Source organism: Pyrgilauda ruficollis, unplaced genomic scaffold (assembly GCF_017590135.1).
Source record: "Pyrgilauda ruficollis isolate IOZ18807 unplaced genomic scaffold, ASM1759013v1 scaffold41, whole genome shotgun sequence".
NCBI lineage: Eukaryota > Metazoa > Chordata > Aves > Passeriformes > Passeridae > Pyrgilauda > Pyrgilauda ruficollis.
In genome coordinates this window covers 7,409,134-7,433,897 of record NW_024525601.1, presented here as the reverse complement: position 1 = coordinate 7,433,897, position 24,764 = coordinate 7,409,134, and the positions used below count along the sequence as shown (strand labels likewise).

Sequence of the window (24,764 nt, the reverse complement as noted above, 5' to 3'; positions counted from 1 at the left end):
AGCTGCTCCTTACGGTTTTGGACGGGTCCCTTTCCTATCTCAACCCCACACGCCCTCTCTGCCCTCCCGGCAAAGCGACGGGGCAAGGTAACACCGAAGGAGCACCGAGATGTCACCTGCCGTGGGGCGGCCGATGCCGGCAGCACTGCCGCGGAGAAGCCGGACTCAGGACTGCGTCCCCTGCGGGGCAGCCTGTGACCCAGCCCGGCCCCGGCCGCTCCAAGCCGGCCCCAGGCCCGAGTGGCCGCGGCGGGGCGGTCCCGGGGCGGCGCTGCAGCGCGGAGCGGGCCGCGGGCAGCGGCGGCGGGAGGCGGGCGCCAGCTCCTCCTTCTCCCTTTCCTCCTCCTCCTCCTCCTCCCTCGGCGCCGGGGTGGGCTCGCCCGCGGCAGCCGGGGTGTGGTGTCCTGCCGTGCCGTCCCCCGTGTGCGATGGACTGGCAGGTGCTGACCAGGGAGCTCTCCCTCTACCTGGAGAGCCAGGTCCGCGTGGGGTTCTTCGGCTCCGGCGTGGGCTTGTCCCTGGTGCTGGGTTTCGGTGTCGCCTACGCCTGCTACTACCTCAACAGCATCGCCAAGGTGAGCGGGAGGGCGGCGGGGCGGGCGGGCTCCGCAGGTGTCCCGCCGATGGGGACAGTCCCGAAGGTCACCGCGACCCCCGCCCGTAGGCGAGGGGATCGCACCTGAAATGGCTGGAGGGGGGGCAGGGCTCTGCGGCCGCCTTGTCCTCAAATCCCTCGTCCGTCCCCTGGAGTGCCGCGCCGGGCTCCCGGCCGGCCGAAACCCCGCTCGAACCCCACATGGGCCCGGCAGCGCAGCCTCCCCGGCCGCCGGGGCTGCGTCTTCCGCAGGGGCCGCCGGTGACCCCCGGAGGCCGCCGGCCTGCGGTGAGGGAGGGCTCCCCTGGTCCTGCTCGGTCTGGGAGGGGAAGGGGCTCCGGTTTCGGCAGTCCCCAAAATGCAGTTGTACCAGTTTGAGAGCTTGGCCGGGTGCCATGGTTTGGAGAGGGAGGTTAGGAGTCTGCCCTCCACCACACAAACCCGACCTACTTGGTTCAGTAGCGGGGCAAGTGATAAAGTAGTTTTGCTGCCCTTGTGTCTCCGTCGGTACCATCCTGAGTACCTCTGGGGGCACCATGGCAGCGTTTTGGGGGCTGGAGCACTCTTGGGCATCTCCTCATCAGCAGTAATTCCACAGATGAATTAGGCAATCGCAAATTACTTGGATACAGTGAGCCTGACGAGATCTGAAGTGGCCCCCTGGTAAGAGCGCCTCGTTGAATGCGTAATCAATTGAAAATACGCGTATCAAAAGGGTTTTGACCATCGAGGACCTGAGTGTTGCCACAGTCCTTCAGAGAACCGCTGGGAACATAATCTTCCTCTTCATAGAGAAGAGAGTACTTGATTTTGGTCAGAGGAGAAAAACGAAGGGATGATGTGCTATTACAGCTGTTTATGTGGAATGGTTTTCCTCAAAGCATGTGTTATTGTCCTATTAATGGTTGCATGGTGGGGAGTCATTGTAACAGAGAGGTATAAGAAATATGGTTGGTATACCTGAGATGTTTGGAATACAGGCACTTTTCCATGTTAATTGGTAAACAAATGGAAACTCTAAGCAAATTGTCTGCATGCAGAGCATTATTAGAGAGGAGGAACCGGTGCACTTGTGTACTGTAGAATGAGATGGGAGGAGAAGTGTCCTACCAGGTTAAAAAAGGTACTACTGTCAAAGTGCATGCATTAATTAAATGCCATTTTTGTGTGGTCCAAGAAAACAGACTTGGTAAAATCTTTCTTGTTTACTAAGAAACAGTGTGATTTTAATTTGTCAGTGAAGATACAATGCTGGTAAAATTAGAGATAGATCAGTATGTTATTAGAAATACATAAGGAATCCATTATGTTTAATGGGTTTCACTTTTCACTTGGACATTTTGGCATTTTGTTTGGTTTTCATTTACTTCTCGCTGTACCATTAAAGGTAAGAGCATTGCAAATCACTATATGAAATAAATTAGTTCACTGAGAGAGGATTTAAATAAGCTTTATTTCTTTATTTATTTGTTTTTTAATTTGTTTTAGAAGAATGCCCATGTCTGACTGCAGTCTCTTTTCCTAGAAACCCCAGCTGGTGGCAAGCAATGACCGTTTCTGCCGCTTTCTCGAGGAATATTGCCCTGTTGTGACAGAAACTTACTATCCCACGATTTGGTGCTGGGAAGGTCGGGTACAGACACTCCTGCGCCCCTTTATCACATCTAGACCCCAAGTACAGTACAGGAAGTAAGTGCCTTTATTCTGGAAAGTGATTGATTTGATATCCAACTGTTCTCTTGCTCTGTGTCACACCCACTCTCATTGCTCAAGTTTGTGCCTAACTTTTTTGCTTTATGCCCACCTAGACTTTGTCATAGACTTGGAACTACCTTTATCATGGATTTAATATGAAGTAGGTTTGAAAGGTCCATGTTCCCAAATGGTCTTATTTTAGCTCAGAGTTTTGTAGCACTGAAATATGGGTGACAATATAGGAACTGATGTGGTTATATGTTCACAGGATTACACAGTGAATGAGGTCTTAGAAGACCTCTGAAGTTCACCTAGTCCAACTGCCCTGCTCAAGCAGAGTCACACAGAGCCAGTTGTCCCAGATCATGTCAAAATAGCTTTTGGATTTCTGTAAGGATCGTGACTGCACAATACCACTGGGCAAATTGTGCCAGTGCTCGGTGGCGCACTCTCACATTGAAAATTTGTTTCCTGATATTCAGAGGGAACCTCCCATGCTTCAGAGTGGGCACATTGCCTCTTGTTTTGTCAATGGGCAATACTGAAAGGAGCCTGGCTCCATCCTCTTTACACCCTCCCTTCAGGTATGTAAACACATTGCTAAGTTCCTCCTGAGCCTTTTCTTCATGCTGAGCAGTCCCAGTTGTCCCAGCCTTTTCTCACAGGAGATAGGCTCCAGTTTGTTCGTCATCTTTGTGGTCCTTTGCTAGATTACCTCCAGTATGTTCATGTCTGCCTTGGACTGGGGAGCCCAGAGCTGGACTCAATACTCCAGGTATGGCCTCACCAGTGCTCCATAGTGGGGCAGGATCATCTCCCTCAATCTGCTCCTAAGGGCTATAGTACTCCTAAGCCTCCACAGTCGCCAGACTTTTGGCCCTCTTTCCTGCAAGGGCACATTACTGGCTCGTGTTCAACGAGCACCCTTGGGTGCTTTTCTGCCAAGATGCTTTCCAGATGGGCAGCCTCTCCTGGTTGTTCCTTCCCAGGCCCAGCACTTTGCACTTCCCCTCACTGAACTTTGTGAAGTTCCTGTCAACCCATTTCTGCAGCCTGTAGAGACCCCTCTGAATGGCAGCACAGTTACTTGGCTTATCAAATATTCTGGTGTTCGAATGCCAGAATTTTGCAAAGGTCATGCAGTCACTGTATCTGTCCATTAAGGTACAACATGTTGTACCTTAACCATAGCACAGCCACATTCAGCGTTGTTTTGAATATACAGAACTTCTGGGATTTTCAGAGTAACTTTTACCTGTGGAATTTTTGTTGTGTTCTTTCATGCCTAAGAGGCATGCCTAAAGAGGCAACATTTCCCTCATTCTAAGAGGGAAAAAAATCCCTTATATTTATTTTTTGTCCTCAGCCGATCTCTTTCACACAGAAATGAGACTTAGTCTGGCAAATGAGGCATTTGGCACAAGACCTAAGGAGAAGGACTTTTATGTGCCGGAACCTGGATGCAACACAAGTTGTTTCAGCTCTGCTTGCACGGTAGAATAGATTTAGCATTTAGCAGCTTCCCTTAGTTTTAGTAACTAGGAAACATTTCAGTGGTATGGCCATGTCCACTTCTTCTAATCCTTCTTGTACACTTTTATTTCAAGGGTTTTGAGAAAAGAAACATAGTTCTGTGGAGCAGTGCTTATTTTGCACCATTTTACATTGTGTTGGCAGTACTCACTAGCAGTGCATCTACTTCCCATTACTGAAAAAGGGCAAAGCTGAGCTAATGAGTCTGACAAGGCTGGTCACCTTTAAAATCTGCAGTAGTCACTACCAAGAATTTCAAAAGAAAAATCAAATGCCAGGTAGGCTTACATTTCAGCAGTTTCTACACCAACTCCCTCCAACCATTCAAATATGAATATATTAGCTTTTATCTACAAGTTTGGCTATCTCTTTTCCATTTGGATAACTACTTTTCTAAATTAAGAAAGTGAAGTAGCACTTTAACTGTTCAAATTTCCAGGAAGTGGGAAGATTTGTATGTTTCTAAACAAAATAACAAAACTTTTTTGTCATTGTTTAATGCATGCATATCTTCCTAAGATATTACAATATTTGTTGCATTATGAAGATGTATGCTATAAGAGTGCATTCTAGCACACTTTGTAGTGATACAGGATGAAAGATGCAGTGGTGTGTGTCTGTGTTCTACATGTTTAAAACATAACAATCCATTATACATTCTACTTCTTTGGATGAAGAGCGAAAAAAATGTGATAAATGTTTATCACATTACCCAGTGTGCTATCAAAAGATTCTTAGATGATTCAAAGGAAATCTGTAGTACACAAAAATGCCTGTATAAAACTCAAGGCAGTGCCAAAAATCACATTAGTTATAAGCTTCCAGTACATCAGCAGCAATTTATGAAAGGCGATATCTTCATTAACTGAACAGGAATTACTCGGCAATTGACTGTTCTAACTCTTGTCAGCTGTAGGTGTAACTCTTTCTGAATGCAGACATGCCTAGTCAGGTGGCACTTGGAGTATTAAAACGTAACGAAAAATGCAGAATTCATACCTCTTAATTTGTAAACTGCAAGCACTCTTAATAGCATGTATGTATTTTTCAATCTAATCAGTGTCATCTTAAAATGTACCTTTCAGTGAGCTCATTAAAACAGCAGATGGAGGACAGATTTCGTTGGATTGGTTTGATAATAATGACAGCTCATATTATCCGGATGCCAGCACAAGACCCACTGTCCTGTTATTGCCTGGCCTGACAGGAACAAGCAAGGAATCCTACATTCTTCATATGATCCATCAAAGCGAAACACTGGGATATAGGTACTGTTGTTTTTCACTGCTATTCATTTTGCTGCTTGTGGCAGGATCCAATATCAGTATGTATATGTATCAGATACTTTCCTAAGGCAAATGAGATCTGAATACAGTAGTTTATGTAAGAAAGTGTTATTAGTAATAATAATCATAGTGGAATTATATAACAGGCAGTACATTTGGAAGGGCTGTTTTAATATCTACAGATGTGCCCCAGAGATTGCAGTGAACACCATCTAAATCTGTATAGGGCTTTGCTGCTGCTTCTTAAGTTATTATATTATATCATACTACATTGGTGTTAACCTTTACACTTTCTAGAGAAAGGCTTTGTATTCAGCTCCAAGACTTGTGTGGATGGGTTGCTGGCAGTAGGCCTTGGAGGAGGTCAGCTTCTGAATGCCAAAACTGCTTAATTCAGCAGCCCCAAATTCCACGGTGCAGAAAGGAGAGCTAGCCTACTCTTACTGATGGCATTTGAGGGGGTCTGTCACTTCTTCATTGTCACTGTGTAATTTAGTTTTATTCTTAAGACTTCTGGTCAGATTTGGGTAACATAAGTGGATTAATTGATGAGTAGACTCCTTTATGTAACCATATTGCTGCTGCTGCTGCGCATTAAAATAAGTTGTCATTGTTCCAGGATCTGTATTTGGAATATTAGATTTTGTCTTTGCAGATTGGCTTCTGGTGCTGACTCCAGTAAGTTCTTTGAATATGTGTATATTATCTTTTATCTACATGTTTGGCTATCTCTTCTCTATTTGGATAACTACTTTACTAAATTATGAATATAAAGCTGTACTTTAATTGTTCAAAGTACTTTTAAAATCACCTTAAAACTTAGCAGTAAAAAATATCAGAGGAAAGCCCTAAAATCAACAACTTGTTACTATTAATTTTTAAACTGGAAGTTATATCTGCATTTCATCCCCTAAGGGAAGAAGGTAGACCATTAAAAAGTGGAACTTTAGGTCAGATTTCAAGAGGATGCTATGATTTTGTTTTTAAATAGCAACATTTGAGAAAAATAACAAAATAAATATTCTTTCATGCCTTTAACTTATCTAACTATATATATTATTTATTAAAATTATTTCAGTGAGATGGTAGAAGAGCAACAGAAAAGTAATATTTATTGAGAAACTATGGATTCTTAAATCATGGTGATACTGCTAGAAGATTCAGAGACTCCCACCAACAGAGAGAGACCAGAAACTTCTGCTGTACCAGATGAAAAAAAAAAACCATTCCCAAGAACCTGCAACTTAAATCCAGCTGTCATTATCATTTTGACTTGGCTCATTTCTTCCAATTTAATAGTATTATGTAGCTTTGGGGGATGTCTACACACGGATCTCTGACGTTCTTTTTTCAGAGCACAGCTTCAGGCTGTGCCCTGCACTGTCAGAGCTTATTGCAGAGTGCAGGCAGGACATGTCTGTACCACCTTCAGCTAAACCTTGGGGTTCTCACCCTGCAATCTGACCTCAAAAAAGCACAGAGCTCTGATAGTCCCACTGAACTCAGCGAACTCCATTTTGATATAAAGCTTGTTCCACACAGGTCAGCCTCTAGGATCTGTAGGTCTGTAAATATTTATGTGCTGAACTTATTCATAGAAATGGCTCATTTTTCTTGATGCATTTTCATTTTTTGTGTGCTGGCTATCTCTTTTGGTGAAATTAACAATGTGCACAATTGAATTTACTGTCTCAATTTTTAGATGCGTGGTTTTTAACAATCGGGGAATTGCTGGCGAGGAGCTTTTGGTAAGGATGACTTCTAAGATAAACATCTCTCACTTATAAGTGGTAATTATGAAATAATTCGTGCCTATTTGTACAGTTGGATTTAAATGAGAGAAACTCAGAGCATGGGTTGAAAATGCAGAGAAGATAATTCAGCCATCTGGTAGATCAATCATGTACCAATATTAATTTTTTGTTTTGAAACCCTAGAGGTCAACTGGTCAACACAATTTTTTCTGAACATCTCATTTTAGGAAATTATTCAGTTAATAATATCTGTAACACTAAAATGAACAATCCTTACATTTTCTTTCCAAAAATAGTGCAGTATGTAAAATGTGCACATCTCTGCTCAATCATTGCAATTTTCTCCCACTGATTTAACATACATTTCCAAATATAATCCACTGTAATTTCTTTTCCAGTTTAAACTATATTTTTGATATGGTTAAAAAGGTGTGCCATTAAAATTGATCCATACCACTTGTTAGTAAATTAATGAACCAGCTTTACATAGATATCTGTATCCTGAAAGTTAAATGCATTCTTGTATTTTTCTCAGCAATCACGACACAAACTCAGCTACAGAGGACATTTTTTTTGGGACAGACATATCATGTCTGCTTAGAAATAACTGGCCATTCCTCAGATGAAAAAATCTTGAAGCTGAACATTTTCTGCAGCTAGGGACAAGGCATGATGAAATATTGCTGAATAAGCTTTGTTTTTTCTTATGTGTTCTGTTGACAATTCTGCAGCTGGAATGAATGTGCATAATACTTGGTATTGTTTAGCATTTTTTTAATCCCCTGGTTCAAACTTTAAAAAGCTCAGAATGTTTTTCCATAATCAGATAAAACATTTCAATGCAAATATTGCCATGTTAAGAGTAGTTTTCTGCATACTTTTGGAGATGGATCTACAAAGCAGTTTTGTGACACACAAAGTCTTTATTGATGAATTTCTGAATCATTTAGAGAAAAGATCCCTTGTTTGGATACATTGTGTGTATTTTACTGTAATCGGATTTAGATCTTTAAGCTTTATAAATTCCTGTGGTGCAGCAAACCAGCTAAAATTATCACATTTTCTGCAAAGAGGTTGCAACATTTTAGTATAAAATCCCTACGTAATGAGTCTGAAGCATAGTTAAGCACCACAGTAGAAATTAGTTATGTAAGTAGTTATTTTTCTAGTCACTTTAAAGATAGATTCAAAATTGCAACAAATAATAGTTACTTAAAGAATACTGTCCTCATTGATTATTAAAAGCTATTGTGAATTATTGCTCTGGAATAATCAAATCTTATATTGACCACAGCCACTGTGAGCCAAGATGTTGTTTTAAAATATCTTCATACAAAGTGTAGATAGCTAAACATTAAACTATCTGGAATTACCTGAATTTAAAATGGATGATGTAGCTTTAGTTTTATAAACTTTAATCAAATACACTTTCACTTAGAATGCATTAGATCCTAGTTACCAAAAATAATTTATTTTTCCTTGTAAGGTTGACAATTTAATTAAAATAAAACATATTCACACTCTTTATAATTAATAGGATGTTAAACAGTGAAGAGTGATTAATGTGGATGAGAAATGGAAAAGCAACATAAATGGAAATTAAAAACGTCTTCAGTTTTAATTATCTAGATTTAGTTTTTCTTTCATTTCCTCATCTTTGACGTCAACATTACAATATTCTTGTTAAATGTGTTATAAGTAATTAGTTTAATGTTGTTAAAATCACACATAAATAGCCAGGCAGTTTAACTGAAAGCAATTTAAAAAACACCCTTGAAATCCGTTGTTGCTTCAGGCAACAGAAAAGTTCCATTCACTCATAGTTATGTATTTTTATATTTAGTTTTAATGTTTACTGAATTTTGGCAATTCAGTCAGTACCAATTCAGTATAGTTAAGTCCAGGTCATTAACATGTTCCTAGCAGCTCTAAAGTTAAAAATTTTATTTCTCTGTAGATAAGATCTGGACAACACCACATTAGGAAAAAACTCATGTCACTGTGATTCTTATGGTGCCTAAATGGACTTGTCTCTCTCATACTGCTCCAGAGAGTCCCTCAGGTTGGACTGTTCCAGGTGTCTGTGCAGGGGAGGCTCAAAAGTTGTGCCTCTCCTTCAATAGCAGGGAAGTGGTTAACCAAATCTTACCCGAGGGGTTACCCGACCTGATGCCAGCAGAAGTCATTCCAAGTCTCGATTCAGGATTTAAAGAGACACTGATGATGGATAAAGAACAGATAATATATGTTTCATTGCTTTAATTGATAGAATGCTTTGCTAAATTAGGTAAACCACACTGGGGAATTTATTTATCTGTTTATTTGGTTGTGTTGTACGTAGAATCTAAATATGCTTTTCAAATGCTGGCTGACAGAACTTGAAATCTAATGCTTTCTTTTGCATTTGAATGCGAATGAATATAGTAAAATTGTTGTTACAACTTCCTTTTCTGTAAACCACAGCATTTATAATGTTTCCATTTCCTTGGGGTATTTTAAAAATATCATTGTCTAGCTAGTTCTGATCTAGTTCTGTCTACTTTAGCACATTGTTCTCTCTTCAGATTTTGTCTAATGACCTAGAGGTTGCAGATACTGAAGATGCCTGTCACTGCTTTTATTTTATAACAAGTATAACTCCTTCCTTCACCTCCTTGTGAAACGTTCTGGATTTCTATTTGCCATTTAGTGAAGCTTCACAATAAATGCTAAATTTATCTTTTTATATAATGATCCACTGTTCAGTTTGCTTTGTCCTTAAAGGATAACACAAAAGCTTATGATGGCATTTTTTTTTCCCTCTTGACTCCTTACAGACACCAAGGACTTACTGTGCAGCTAACACAGAGGATTTAGAGACTGTTATTCATCATGTGCACAGCTTGCACCCCTCAGCTCCATTTATGGCAGCAGGTGTTTCTATGGGAGGGTAAGGTTGTGTAACACAAGTCTCAGCTTAACTGTGATCATAAGACTGGTGTAGCCTGATTGTAAATTATTACTCTGGAATAGTTGCATTGCTTACTGACCTTCAAGCAAGTTTGGTTTCTCTCCAAAAGTTAATATACAGAAGACTTTTAGAAACTTTGTATCTTTGAGGCTTTTACCTCTGTGTCAGGGAAGGTTGAAATTGACTAGCATTTAAAAACTGGAGGGGGGGCGTGGAGAAAGACAGGAAACAGTGAGAGGCAGATTGACAGCCAAATAGGTAGGCAATACAGTCTTCAGAAACTATGGAGGCTATCTTCAGAACACAGGGATATAAAACAGGATCTTGAGCTAATACACCACGTTTCATAGCAACCTCTGGCAATAAGATTTGTCTTCACTCTGTGTTCTGCAGTGTGTGGGTAGGTTAGGCTGGAAGAGGTGTGGATATCTCTCTGTCTGGCTCAGAAGCAAGAAGTAGTATTGTTGTTCAAACCGATAGGGATTGGTAGAGCCTGTGGTATTAAGACTTGCTGTGTCCTGGCTTCTCTCCAGAAAGCACAGCGAGAACAGACAATGATAGCACAGTTTCTTAGGGGAAGAAAAAAACCACTGCTAGAAGCTAGCAGAAATATCCCAGCAGCCTCTTTAACAAAAAACGTAGCAGAGGAGAATTTTCCTTAGGAATACTGCAGACACAGTGGTAACTTCCTGAGACTCCTTTTCTCTGATAAATTTTTTGAGGGATGGGCAGATACAGTTCATATATATTGATACTAATGTATATTACTGTATATTAACTAGTATACTATACTACTTTACTATATCAATGACTTGTAGGAGCTTTGAGATAAATACATATTTGCTCAAGACTGGTATTTTTTTGCTTTTTTGCAAATCTTTAGTCACTAGGTTCCCTGTTCTGTTGATTAGTGGTCCCAGGAGGAAAAAAGGCTAGTCAGCCTAACTTCAGTTTTTTTAGAAGATCCTCTGGGAGCCATTTCCAGGCATATGGGGAGTAATTGTGACTGTTTTGGTCAAGGGCAAAACATGCCCAGGTGATCTGATTGCATTCTATGAAGAGATGACTGGCTTCACTGATGAGGGGAAAGAAGAGAATGTTGTTTGTTCTGAGAGGTCTTTTGTACCAAAAGACTTACAGAAGCTGTTCTTGCTGCAGAAACCTTTCCCTTGTTTTCCACATCCCTTGCTTGTGCCAGCTCCAGCTGAACTTCAATTTTCCTATCTGCATCCCTGCATGCTTGGGAAATGACTGTTTTCCCAGACAGATGACCTGTCTTCCACCTTAAGGATACTTCCTCCTTGAAATTGGTCAGAAGAGTTTTTTTCCTCCATGTGGTCTTCTGCTACTCTTGCTCAACTTCCTGCATATCAGAATGTATCACACTTCTGCTTTATGTTTGGTTATCCTTAAAGTCCCCTTTGCTCATCAGAGCCATCTGACGTAAGATCTTGCCAACTAGATTCCTGAGCAAATGAAAGCCAGCTCTCTCCAGTATTACAATTCTGCTGCTTACCTTATCCACTGACTTTTCATCTTAAAAATCCACCATCAAATAATCTCAATGGCCAAGACTGTTCTGCATCTTCTCTATCTGACCAGTTCTTCCTTACTTATGAATAGCAGATCCAAATAATATTTTTCCTATTTAGATTCTTGATTGTATATCAAAATATTGTCCTCAACACTCTCCAGAAATCTGGTCTGCTTGTGCCTTGCTGTGGCAGTTGATGCTGGGATGGCTACAATTTCCTGTGCCTGGCAATTATGACGGGCTGAAGGTGTGGGAGGAGCTGGCAGTTCTGAGACTGGTACACAAGGCCACATCAGTCCTTAGTGTCATTTTTGTCCTTGGCTTATCCAAAATACTAGCAAAGTCTGTTACAATGGCACAGGGAGTCTGTGTTGTGTACCTGGTTTATATGTAACCAGCACCACTGGCCAATTTTAGGCAAGGTGTTCCACCTTCCCCCTCCAATATGTTTTTAAAATCCTGAACCAAAACCAGAAAGCATATGCTTAATTGTACAGAACACTGGAATAGTCTATAATCATCTACATGAGAACTATTTCCTTGCTTCAAAATTAATTGGAGCATTGCATGTTTAACATTAAGCAGGAGCAAAGATCTCATCAGGGACATACTGCAAAAATCATCCACATGTCTTAAGCTTACAGGAATTTTTTATCATCTATTGCTTTTCAGAATTTTCTGAATTGTCAGATTGTCTATATAAAACAGATTTGCCCCAGCTTAGAACTAAAACAGATACTCACTTCACAGGCATATATAAATGTAAATGAAAGACCACTGTTCCACTATCTTCTGTAGGTATTGTTGTGGAAAGGGACTTTATTTTGTAACATAAAGATTCCTACACCACCTCTCTATCACATATTCTCTATGAATTCTGTTAGAGAAGTGCTTCTGCTAATGCAACTTTTTATTGGTTGGTTTATTGGACTGCCATCCTATGATGTGGTAGGTAGTGCAGAGGGATAAAATCTCTGTGATGGAAGGCTGGTTCATAATGTCTTTGCTAAAGGTTGCTGTCTCCTGAAGTACAGTAGATGAGCCAAGGTACAGAGTGTGGCAATCCAGGGAGCTATCTTAATGTTACTTATCAACTGTAGTTGTTTGTATTTAAGATTTGGAATTAAAATGCTTGTTGTAAATTTATGGTCTTAGGCAGTAAATTAAGACTTAGAGCTTTTCCATCAGTATTTTTGTTTTACTCTCTTCCTGCTGTTTCATTTTTTCTACATTTGAAGGGTAGATACTTGTGAACTCCCCAAGTGTATATTAGCAGTAGAGACTGTAAGTTGCAACTGGTCAGAAAGACAAGACCTGAGCCATTTATTTGGGCCATAATTTTGTTTCCATGATCCCAGACTTCACATACTTTGTGTTAAATAAGAGCTATGTTCTTTCATGTGTGAGGTGAGGTAATGGCACTGCCTTAATCTCAGAAGACTTCTTCATAGTGAGGCAGGTGTGCCAGGGGCAGCTTGCATTTGTCAGGCATGCTGATCAGATTTATCACATCTGGAAAACCAAGAGCTTGTAAGATGGTAAAAGTTGCTGACACTTGGGAATATTTGTTCCATGAGTAAGAATCAATTGACTTTTCCCTCCCTTTAGTGATTTAAGTAAGACTAGTACATTTCTATTTCTAAATGCAGTCCTACTCACACCCTACACAGTGAACCCTGTTCCTCTCTGATAGTAGAGAAAGTAAACTTCATGAGTCATATGTTGATTAGGTGACTACCTTCTAGGTGTACTAGGCACAACTGTAGGACTCATACAAGAAACTATTGAAAAACAGACAAAAACATGGCTGTTACATTTACTCTAAATTGAAGCAAACAGTTTGATAGTATGTATGTTTCTGTTTTTCATTTGTAGTATGCTTCTTTTAAATTACCTGGGAAAAACTGGCAGAGACACTCCTTTAATGGCAGCTGCAATTTTCTCTGCGGGTTGGAATGTTTTTGAATCTATAGAATCTCTGGAGAAGCCACTAAACTGGCTTCTTTTCAACTATTACTTGACCACTTGTCTACAATCCTCTATCAGCAGGTGAGTTGCCTTCTGAACTATTTAGCAAGGTGGAAGGATTTTAACATGAGATCCACAGCATATATAAAAATACTGGCAAAATTAACGCTGTAACAACTCTAGTTGTTCTTTGTGCATTTTTTGGTAAGTTTTGAAATCAAAAAGATCTTTTAAAGAAAGTTTGTCATCATTGTGACTAAATTTATATGCTGCTGAAGGGACTCACAACAAGCCCAATTTACTTCTGTAGCTATAGATGAAGTAAATGCATTTTTTAAATTTTTAGACTTGCACATATTGACTGAGTAGATTTGCATATATAATAATTTTTTAAAGTTGGTGTTGGCTGCAAAAGCACAGAAAGGCCTAGTTCATAACTGGCTTTATAAAACCAGGGTGTATTTTGTATTCCCAAATATTAAGTTCTCTTATCTTTGGCATCTTTCTCATGGCTTATGCAGATTTTTACCATGTTGCTGGATGTACGTACATATGGATGAACAATTATTCTGCTCTTAGATTCCAGACAGATTTTTGATATGAGAGAAAATTAAAAACAAGCATGTTAGACAGTTACTTCTGTAAATGTGTCTGTAAAGCAGAGAACTTCTAAGCTGGTTTACATAACAAAATACAAGCCCTCCAATTTTTTATATTCTTCTTTTTAGGCATCGACAAATGTTGGAGAAATTATTTGATATGGATCTTGTGATGAAGGTATGTGAAAATGTTACTTCTGCTTGAGCTGGATGCTATTTTCCAAATGCTGACCTAGTTCCCTATTTGAATTCTGTACTTCAGGCTAGAACTATTAGAGAATTTGATAAGCAGTTCACTTCAGTCATGTTTGGCTACCGTTCAATTGATGATTACTATGAAGATGCTAGCCCATGCCGCAAGCTGAAGTCAGTAGGAATTCCAGTGTTATGTCTAAACTCTGTGGATGATGTTTTCTCACCAGGTCATGGTAAGTTTAGGCTTTTTAAAATATATTTATCTGTATATGCAGTCATTAAGACAAACCACATAGGTTTGAGAATAAACTCAGACCTATGTGTAGAAGTGTATTTAAATGTTACTTGCACGTAGGATCAAAACTTCCATTGAAAGGAAGATAGCAGATGTAGTGCCCTCTCAGAAGCACCTGTTTCTGTTCACTGAGTATGAAGAGAACCCATAAAAAAGGTTGGATTCTGAAGTCATTCTGTCTGGGTGTAGACATTCAGAATTTAAACTGTAAACAAGTGGGTTTTTTTTATTGCCATTCTTTGAGTCGCTACAAAGAATGTGTAAGAGTTGCTTATGTTTGAGATGACATGAAATGCTCATCTGTTGATCTCAGTGTCACCTCCTCTGCCTGTAAATTAAAAGCAAAAAAACCCAACTAAGTTAGATTAGTTATATCTAATCACATAGGCCAAAATCTAGGGTAAGGAAAAAGATATACACAAGGTGGGCTCCTAGAAGGAGGCAGGTTGAAATGAATAAGAACCATCAATATCAGCTAAGTAACAGGCTGAAAACTCCATTTTCCATTTTCGTTCTGTTTCATGCCAAACACGTGGTCATTATGAACATTTTTCTTTTCCTCTGAAGATCAAAACCCTGTTGCTAACTATTCTGAAAATATATGCTTATTCCTGTGGTCTGTGTATTGGTTATAGCTTCTGAGAAGGAGAACAAAAGCTAATGTAGAAGAAAACCACTAAGATGAACAGCTGTTTGAGGCAACAGTCTTCAGCAATGAGTACCTGACACCTTTAAAAATGTAGTTTATACAGCTGATTTATTTCAGGGAAGTTTTCTTCTGCCACCACAGGTGAAGTGAGATTGTTGTAGAAGGAGTCATGAAACCAAAGTGAGCAGGCAAACAGATCAGAACAACAAGCAGAAATGAAAGAATTGGAAGAGACTCTGTGTGTACTGTTTATCTGTGTGCTGATGTACAAGACATGCAGAAACATGCACACATGTTACTATTTATAGTTTGAAGACCAGTTAGATACAAATGTTAGAGACATGAAAAGGGCTGCTCCAGTAGATTGCACTACTGATTTCTTCTTCTCTAGAACAAAAAGCATCCATGCTTTGCATGAACAATGTAAAGAGGTGACAGACATCTAATATGAGGGGAAAAAATGGTGTCTCTAGATTAGCCAAACTACCTATCCCTTACATTGGCCAAAACAGAGGCTTAAAAAAAAAATAAGGTCTGGATAAACCTAGTAATATTATAGTGGAATACTGTATGCACCTTAAAAAATTTGCAGTTCAAAGGCTTTCTGAAACAGAGTTAGTCCCTTTGTATTTATTTTCTCTGTGGGATTTTTTTCCTTGAAATCAGACAGTTGCTTGTTCTCTCATTAGCTTATAATGGCCTGAAAATGAGAATGAATGGGTTGTGACCCTAAAATCGATGTCCAAATATAAAATCTGGATAGTGATTCTGAAGATAATTTTTATAGATCTTAGGACCCTGGAGATTACTTTCCCCATAGTACTGTAGGGAGGTCATCTGCTGTGCCATGTTTCTTTCACAGAATATCTGAGAGAGGGAGCAATGGCTTCACCTAGCTAGTGTTTAGCACTAGCTTAGTTTGTGGTTTCTGTCTGAAGTTAAGTAATAACTGTGGCAGGGTCTACCTAGTTAGCATAGTGACAACAGCAGTAAACCAGTCAGTGTGCCTCAGTCCCTGAAAGATTTATTAACCTTTCCCAGCCCATTATGACTGGGACTGGGACATTTGTTACCTAGATGAAAATTAGTGCAGATACTCCATCCCCTTTTTATCTCCAGCTCTCAAGACCCAGCTATTGATCTGACCCTATGACATTCAACCTAAACACCAGAAAACACTTTTTTTTACTGTGAGAGTGGTCAAATGCTGGCATAGTTTGTGTGGTCTCCATCTATTGAGATACTCACAACCTTACTGGACACAGTTATGGAAAACCTGCTGCTGGTAACCCTGTTTGAGCAGGTGGTTGGACTAGATGATCTCAAGACGTGTCTTAGAGCCTCAGCTAACATAAAACAGTTATGTGATGTGCAGTTTGAGTACTCAAAGATTGAGTCCCCTTAGAGTACAGCTGTAGTAGATCTCTTAATCCTTGAAGCTCTTTTGTAAAAGTAACACAAGTCTTGGTGAACATTGGGATGGTTGTTTGCGTAAAATTAAGTATCTAAACTATTGTGAGGATGCCTTAGAAGTCTTGAAGTGTAGAGGGGGGCAAGGTAGAACACCAGTACTTCTGAAGCAAGAAGTGGTAAGAGTCTACTGTAATAATTGTCCATCTTCTCTTAAAACTCTGATGGTAACCAGCCTTTCTCCATGAAGATATTTAGGTGGTTAGGCATTCGTTTATTCCTTGTTCACAGAGTTAATGCTGTTAGCTGTAAACCCTTGTACTTGTGCAGACAAGTTTACCTCAGAAAGGGCCATCAAGACGATGCTGATTTCCTGCTAATAGCACAACTCTGTTATATCTGTCTATCCTTGGCTCCTTTTTCATTTGTGCTGTGTACCCTCACTGGGAATTGTGCTGGCAGGAGACACAGAGCACACCTATTAGCAGCCCGGGATTTATGTCTGCTGCCATTAGTTACTGGAGTTCGTTCATCTTGACATTTTGACATCTTCTGTGAGCTGTTTTATGTTAGCAAACATAAAGGGCTGGTGTTAGTCTTGGATGTGACTTTAGTCTGGCAAGTGGCTTCTTTTTTCTAACTTAAAAACTTCTATGTGTGGACATACAGAAGCTTATGGCAACCAAAGGCAGTTTCCACTCACAAATGTAACATGGACTCAAAGCCATAGTCCCAAATCCAAACCCCAGCCTTTTGTTGACTTTGGGGACTGGTTATTTCATGCCTCATTTCTCCCACTAATACCTACCAGCTTTTGAGCTACCTTCCAGTTCTCTTGTAGATAGCTGTGGTTTCCAAGAGCTGGGAAACCAGCCTAGAAAACTCATCAGGGAGAAAGCTGTGCCAGAATTCCTTTGTGTTTAAATAGTTTCCATAAAGCCAGGCACATCTATCTTCCAGTAACAGAGCTTGAGGGATACAAACCCAAGTCTGCTTTGTCACTACATAATGTGGATCTAAAGAGGTACTTCCCTTAAAAAGTGCAGATGTTGCCTCAGTTGTTTGTTACTACCTGATAATTTCTTCTCATGTGCTTTTTGGTTTTTTGTACTTCCCAGCAGTTATTTTTAAATGTATTGTGAAAATGTGCCATTTGACCTCAATCCGGTATTATGAAGAAGCAATCAATTTGCAGTCCTTCCTTAATGTTGCTGTTTAAAGTTCACAGAGCTTGGCAGCTGATGTATCTGTAGTTTAATTCTGGAATGCAATTCTCATATTGCATAATACTGACTAATGAAAACAAATGATTTCTTCATTGCATGACACTTCTCTCACCATAACTAATTTAAACAAACCACTGCTTCAGGAAATAAGTAATAAAGCCGAGTCAAGCCCTTGTATTTTGTAAATGTGAAAAATAAATCAGGAAGATGATGTGATAGCATTCATTATCACTGTCACATTTAACTTTTCATCTGAAGTGCCATTTTTCTCTGAAGAGACTTTAAGCAGTGTATTAGGCATCTGACTTGATTTTCACTATACTAATGCTTAGCTAATTGCTGCTGATGAGCATTGTGCTCGAGCTGGAAGCCTGCCCTTGGAGCTAGGTACCATGCCAGCTCCCTCCTGATCCACTGTGACAAATAAGTGCATGTCTAAAGCTCAGTTATATATATTTTATTGAACTCTCTGAAGCTTTTGTGTCCCCCTGAATTCAGACTTGAATTGTTTTATGTGTTAGTGTACATCCTGTTACATAAATAGCAGTTGAATGCAGTTGTCAGAAGAGACCACATGACCAAGAAATAGACAGATAATAATTTGGTTAAAAGTTTAAGGAACAGAGAAAAATGAAGCAAAAAATGGACTGTCTGACAGCAGTGACTTATACGTTTTTCTTTTGTTCTTTAAGAAAATAATAACTTCTTTTTGGCAAAGAATGTACAACAAATTGGTTTTAAATGAAGTAATTCTGCATATAAGTATTCACATTGTGGTTCTGTGATCACAAATCAGGTCTGTGGTTGCTGGATCAAACAGCAGTAGAGATTTTGGCCAAAAGAAACTTAAGTACAAGGTTATGTGTGGACAAAAATCAACAGTGGTATCTTTTGGCATGCAGTCCTATCTCCCAGAACGCATACATCCAGTGCTCCATTAATCTGCCTTTTACGTTGCAAAATTTACTCTGTTGCATTGTGGTTTTATTTGCTGGATGGCTAACAGACACAGCCTTGAGAAAAGTACCACACCACTGCCAAGCATCATTTGCATTTTGGCACTGAGGAGCAACACAATATACTCAATTCTCTTCTGAGAACCTCCAGAGCAAAAAACTCTGCTGGGGAGGACTTAAATGGACAAATAGAGGGAATTTCAGGAATAGGAAGATGACATTTGTAAAGACCTGCATGTGGCATGCACCTTACCAGGCATGGAAAATAATGAGTATCCTAGTGCAGGACTGGTAGGCTTCCAGTAAAAGAGCCACTTTAGCCACTTTAGGGGAGGCAGGCAGCACGTGGCACCTACTACAGTATTGCCAACCAGTGTGGGAATGAATGACCACCAGCAAACTGATTTGGGAGCTATGATTACACTGGCAACTTCTGAATGACAGGCATGCAGAGGTCATGGTGAGTTTGGTGGCCTGTAAGGGCTCCCCCAGCTGGGTTGGCACAGTAGAGGAGACATTTATTATGATCTCCCTTTTAATCCCCCAGCAAAGCAGTTTCTTATCAGGAAGGGACATTCTCCTTACACATTGCCACTAGTCTGCCAAACTGAATGACTGTCATGTTTTTGCACATTTTAGCGAGTGAAGAGGTATGTTCAGTCCAGTTAGCAGCTGATCCTGAATCTGTTAGGACTGATGGGGTTCTCATGCCTATCTCTGGTACCTGGAGGTCAAATCTGTCTCTCCTCATATATTCCTTCTCATACCCTGCACAGAAGCCTATTTATTAGTCCCCTCAGTGACCAGGCAGACAGCTGCAGAACGAGTGTGGAAAGTGTGATTCATTGCCTGAAGCAGGCATGGGGTTTGTGTCTGATCCCAAATTCTCTCTTGGGATTCTGTTTAACGTGGACCACAGGCTACTGAAGTGAAGAGCAGATGGCTTGGTACAGATAAGTGGGCAAATTCCTATGCAGTCAGCAGAAGGTGACATGAATTGCAGCCACTCTCTTTGTACATGGCAACGTGTTCCTCCACAGAATCCAAGAGAGGCAGATCAGAGATTGCTGAGCAGATTAACTCAGGCAAAACTCCAGACAAGCGCGTGCTGAGTCTGAAAATGATGCATGTGTTGGATTGCAAGAAATAACACATTGTTTTCTGCATCTCATGTTCTCAGCATGTGCTATTCCCCAGTCTAGGCTTTTACATCATTGACTTTTTAGTCTGGCCTCAGTACTGCTTTAAAAGGGCCAGATTCTGCATGCAGTATTTTCAGTTTCCCAACCAAACAAAGGAAAAGCCAAGGACTTCTTGTAGAAACAGTAAGAAACAGAGTTTCTTTCTCCTAGTAAGGAATCAAAGTCACTTAGTAAATGCTGGAATCTACAAAATACTTAGATGTCTGCAAGTTTGAAAGGAGGGAAAGAGTGGAAGAAAGGGATAGCACTGAGTAGCAAAGAACCTCGCATATTTGGCAAGAGAGCCTCCCACGCTCTCTGGAGCTCAGTCCGAGCTCCCCCAGGGCATGGTCAGGTACCTAATGTTATGGGCAGGGAGCTTGTAGAACACCTTCACAACAGACACTAACCTAGCTCGGCAGGCAGTTGGTTTTGCATCCGTGCTGAGGCCCTGGAGTGGAACAGAGCGTGTCGTTCCAGGCACTGCTGGTAGGGACCTGTGAGGCACAGACTGCTCCCCTGGCTCCACAGGTCCAGTGCTTCTGCCCTGATCTATTTTAAGTTGCACAGCTGTTCGCCACAGTCATTGCACTCAAGTCCTCCTGTGACTTACTCTGGCTGAGGGTCCTTTTTTGGCTAAGCAAAGGGTTACTCTGTGCTCTTACTCCAGTTGCTGAGAATGAAAGCAAACTGGCATCTCAAGCACACAGCTACGAGTTTGCCAGCATCCAAATGAAAGTGAGGAGCATATCTATGAAGTAGGCAGTAATATGCAGAGATAGGGACTATTCAAGGATAATGACCTTGACCTTTGAGATAGCAAATGTATAAAGGGGTAAAGGAACAGACTCCTAGAAACAGGAATGAGTGGAAGGTGTCTCTGAAGGAAGTGCCATCAGAAAGGGATGTGAACAACTGAACACGCCCAAAATTGAATCTGATTCAAAAATACTTTAAAGTAAATGAAGAAGTAATATAAATATTGTGAACAACTTGCTGCTTACTGTTGGAATGACAAGGCATTTTTAGTTGAGCAGTATATGACTTAAAATCAGCATTATTTTCTTCTCACAACATTTTTCAGACAACACAGTGAAACTGCTGCTACTCCCTTCTTTGGACAAAGCATTTTTGTTTTGCTGTTGCTTTTTCTGTCAATCTTGAATAATCAAAAATCTGTATGATTTTTATTTTTTTTCTGTTTTCTAAAGTTTCTTACTTGAAAACTGGAAATTTGAAATGCATTCTTTATTGAAATGTTTCGAGATTTCTGCTCATTCAGATGTCTACTTAGCATACCTAAAACTCCAGAGGAATTTGCTTATATAACTTAATTTTTATGGATCTGTGGTGTTTGCATTCTTCATATAAAGCTCCACTGCTGTGTCAACCAGGGTGATGCCATCGCACCAAATATCCTTTGTAAATTCATGTTTCCTCTAGTGTCAGTCTGTGCTAAGTGACCTCTGTTTTCCTTCAGAAAGGGAACTGCCCAGGTGGTGAAATTGATTAAGCCACACATCTATGCAGAGTCAAAACAGGAGGCCCTGATGCCTCCCTCCTACACATTTCCAGATCAGTGCATATCTCAGGTGTCATTCACTGATGACTTCAGGCTAATTGTAGGCTATTGCTGAAATGGCCACCACACTGAAGGCTCCATCTGTCTGTGGCTGCCACTATTCAGATGTTGGCATTAATATGGGGAACTGGATTAGGGTGCTAATCAGATCAGGAAAACCAAGCCAGCAAAAGAAAAATCCTTGTACTATCCAGTCTAATAATCTACATGCTAAAATAATTTCTAGCAGTCACTATTCAGTAGAGAGCCACTAATCTCCTGGGTGGCACGGATCAGCTTTCTGTGTCCTTGTACAGTTTGCTCCTTCCTCTTTCTCGGTTTACCTTGTGTCTTAGATTATGGGCTCCTCAGGGCAAGAACCTTCCCCCAGTGTGTTTGCATGGTGTGCTCTAAACATGCAGGTGTAAACATATGGCAGATCAGATATAATGGTAATCTTTTATATTAGCTGATAGGATATCTTACAGACTAAATCTTACCCTGCCATTACAGTTTCTGTGCTTGGAGTCTCAGACAATTGCAATTGAGGTCCCGGTTCCTCAGTTTTCTGAAGTTGAATATTGCAATAACAATTAAAAATTAGAGGGCTGATTGTCTTTTTACTTACACTATTTATAGCAAATCCTAAGTATGTATTAACTTGGGTGCTGTTCCATCAGTGTGAGTGAAAGACAGGTGAAGCTGGAATTTTTACAGCAGCCAGGGGAAAAAAAACCCACACACATAAGGTGAGTTAATGATGAAGAGAAAAATGGCTTTTAATACAGCTGTGGTTCTAAACCCTGTAAGACATTTAAGTGTATATTAATGTTGTGCCTATTTATTCATACATAATATGAGAAATGTTTAAAAGAAATTTTTCAATGGCTGGCATTGCATAGAAGGTTAAGGACTTAAAACGTTTTTCTCCCCTTTTAGCTATACCAGTAGAAACTGCCAAACAGAATGCAAACGTTGCTTTGGTTCTGACTTCATGCGGAGGCCATATCGGTTTTCTGGAAGGAATATGGCCAAGGAAGTGCACTTACATGGACAGAGTCTTCAAGCAGTTTGTGCAAGCTGTGTTTGAGCATGGAAATAAAATCTTTAGCATGTAGCTTTGGACCACTGTAATAGCACAGTGGCACATTCTGACAAGGGCAGTCAAGCTTAGTGCACAAATTTTAACTCCTGTAAGCCAGCAAATGGATAAAGTCTATTATTACATGCAAAAGTATTTTTGCCTAAGATTTTGTAGCAAGAAACTAAATATTATGTTGTCACTTTTATATTTATTTTTAATATGCCTTACTAAGAATGACCTTAAATGAAACAGTGTTCTGCATACATCAAATTGCACTTAACCAAAACTATCAAGTAGAGAGATTATAATTCCTCAGGATTTTAATTTAAACCAGTATGTATTTAGGAGATTTTATTTAGATGGCTTTTACTATTAGAATGGCAATACTCAAAAGATCTTATATTATCCTTTCACATATAGTACCACTTGGTCCATTCCTTAGAGCACTAAAGGTGAAAATGTTAAACTATTAAAACAAAAGGAGGGATCAAATAAAAGTACTGATTCTTTAAATAAATTGAAATTTCAGCATGTTATTATTCCACAGCATTAGACTGATACCTGCTTTTGCTGTTCTGCCCTGAGAGTATTCAGATTTAGGACTGTTTATTGTTTTTTAAACTATGTCAATGCCATACTTGTCTTACATGGTTATTTTTTAAAGAGCTAATTTATAGTGTTTACATATAACCAAAAGATTCCTTTAAAACAGTACTGTAATAACTTATGTAATTAAAAGACATTTTGCATTTCAGAGTTTATGTAAAGCTGGGTGTTGTCACATAAGTAAGTAACACATACTGCATATAACTGGTAAACTCAGTGATTGAACCTGCTATGTTTATATTACCTTGCAAGAACATTTCAGTTTTAAAGAATAAATATTAAAGCATCAAGAAATTATTATATAATCTGCTTTAGATTAAAAAAGAAAAACAAATTCAAACCTTTTGTCTCATATCATTTCTGAAAAGAATGGAACAAACTGTTTAAAGAAAGTTGGGATGGAGGTCAGAGTTGTGCCTCTGGTTTGTTTATTTGATGATTTGTCACCATTTTGGCAGTAGGTTGTCAAATCACTGAAGCCACTGCAAACCAAGTTCTGCCCTAGCAGCTTACAAGTTTGTGAGGGTAGCTGAGGCATCACTGTTCTCCTGAGCCCTGACAGAGTGACAGGCTGCATGTAGAAAGGACACTTGGACAGAATGTATTTTGAAACTGTTGGGAAGCCCTAATTTAGGGCATACTGAAATTTAGAACAGGCCCTTAAGCAGCATCTGTGGAGCTCCCATCTTTTGCTGATCACTGATTTGGGCCCAGCCACATACAAGAAGTCAGGAAAGATGTCTCTGCATTTTTATTTTTATCTTTTGAGTGGGGTCAGTACAAGAAGAAAATGCAGCTAAAAAAAGCAAGTCAGGTCTTTTGTCTCAAGCAGTACGTGAACACTCCTCTTGCAAGGCATGTTTCCTAGTAACAGCAAAGGAAGAACAAAAATACTTTTTGTCTTTAGAAAAAGAAATTAGGACATGCTATACGAGAGCTGTTTTGTAAGGTAGACTGTTGAATTAAGAAAATTAAAAAGTGCTTTCAAGTTTTGACTTTTCAAACAGGCACTTCCCCAAACAATGAACTCTTTCTCTAATAAGAAAAATGAGGAAAGTGACTTGCAAAAGCAAAATTAAATTTTTTGCATGCTACTACAATACAGAAAAATAGCATATTAGTAGGGTGCCTTATTTATTCTTGTATTCATTTCCAGGTTTTATGTTCATGCAAAAAAAAAAAAAAAAAGAGCAATAAAAAGTGTATTTAGTGTTATATTTGTAAAATTGTTTAGGTACAGTACTGTTCAAAATTCAGCATATAGTATTAATAAAAATAAAACCACTTACATTAAATCACACCTTACCGTTTAAATAAAAGTATTATGATTAATGCCAGAATTTCTGTCTCTCTGCACTGTCTTAATTTAGGTCTGATCCCTATACAGATCTCCATGAGACATTTATCTTTAAAGCTACATCAAGCAAAAATCTGTAAAGCTGGTGTTCCTCCTCCCCAGTGTACAGTGTCCTTGTACCCCATTAGGGAAAAAGCACAGTGTGCAAGGTGGTAACAATCAAATTTTAATAGGGGTGTCTTCAAGCTTTCCCAGTCAGATTTTCTGAAAAAAAAAATGCAGACACCTCAGATCTTACAGGGTGCACACAAGCTAGAAGCAAGTGCCATAAACATTTTTGCTGTGTAGTAACTTTGTACCTCACATGCAGTTTTTATAAAGTGAGCCAAA

The 24,764-nt window shown here is 39.7% G+C and overlaps 1 protein-coding gene across 1 annotated transcript; it reads left to right on the top strand.

The window, feature by feature from the left end:
* Positions 1-287: 287 nt before the first annotated feature.
* Positions 288-24,414, top strand: ABHD3 (abhydrolase domain containing 3, phospholipase). Its single transcript, XM_041477750.1, has 9 exons — positions 288-575; positions 2,121-2,284; positions 4,909-5,091; positions 6,812-6,857; positions 9,680-9,792; positions 13,223-13,396; positions 14,044-14,092; positions 14,177-14,342; positions 22,327-24,414. The coding sequence occupies exons 1-9, from the start codon at positions 429-431 to the stop codon at positions 22,503-22,505; spliced, it is 1,221 nt and encodes a 406-aa protein (XP_041333684.1). The 5' UTR covers positions 288-428; the 3' UTR covers positions 22,506-24,414.
* Positions 24,415-24,764: the final 350 nt, after the last annotated feature.

Bases quoted from the DNA above. Each gene is read 5' to 3' on its own strand.
- ABHD3 (XM_041477750.1), top strand. From the start codon at position 429: ATGGACTGGCAGGTGCTGACCAGGGAGCTCTCCCTCTACCTGGAGAGC. The intron at 576-2,120 runs GTGAGCGGGAGG...CTCTTTTCCTAG, and splicing joins ACCTCAACAGCATCGCCAAG to AAACCCCAGCTGGTGGCAAG. The intron at 13,397-14,043 runs GTGAGTTGCCTT...TCTTCTTTTTAG, and splicing joins CTACAATCCTCTATCAGCAG to GCATCGACAAATGTTGGAGA.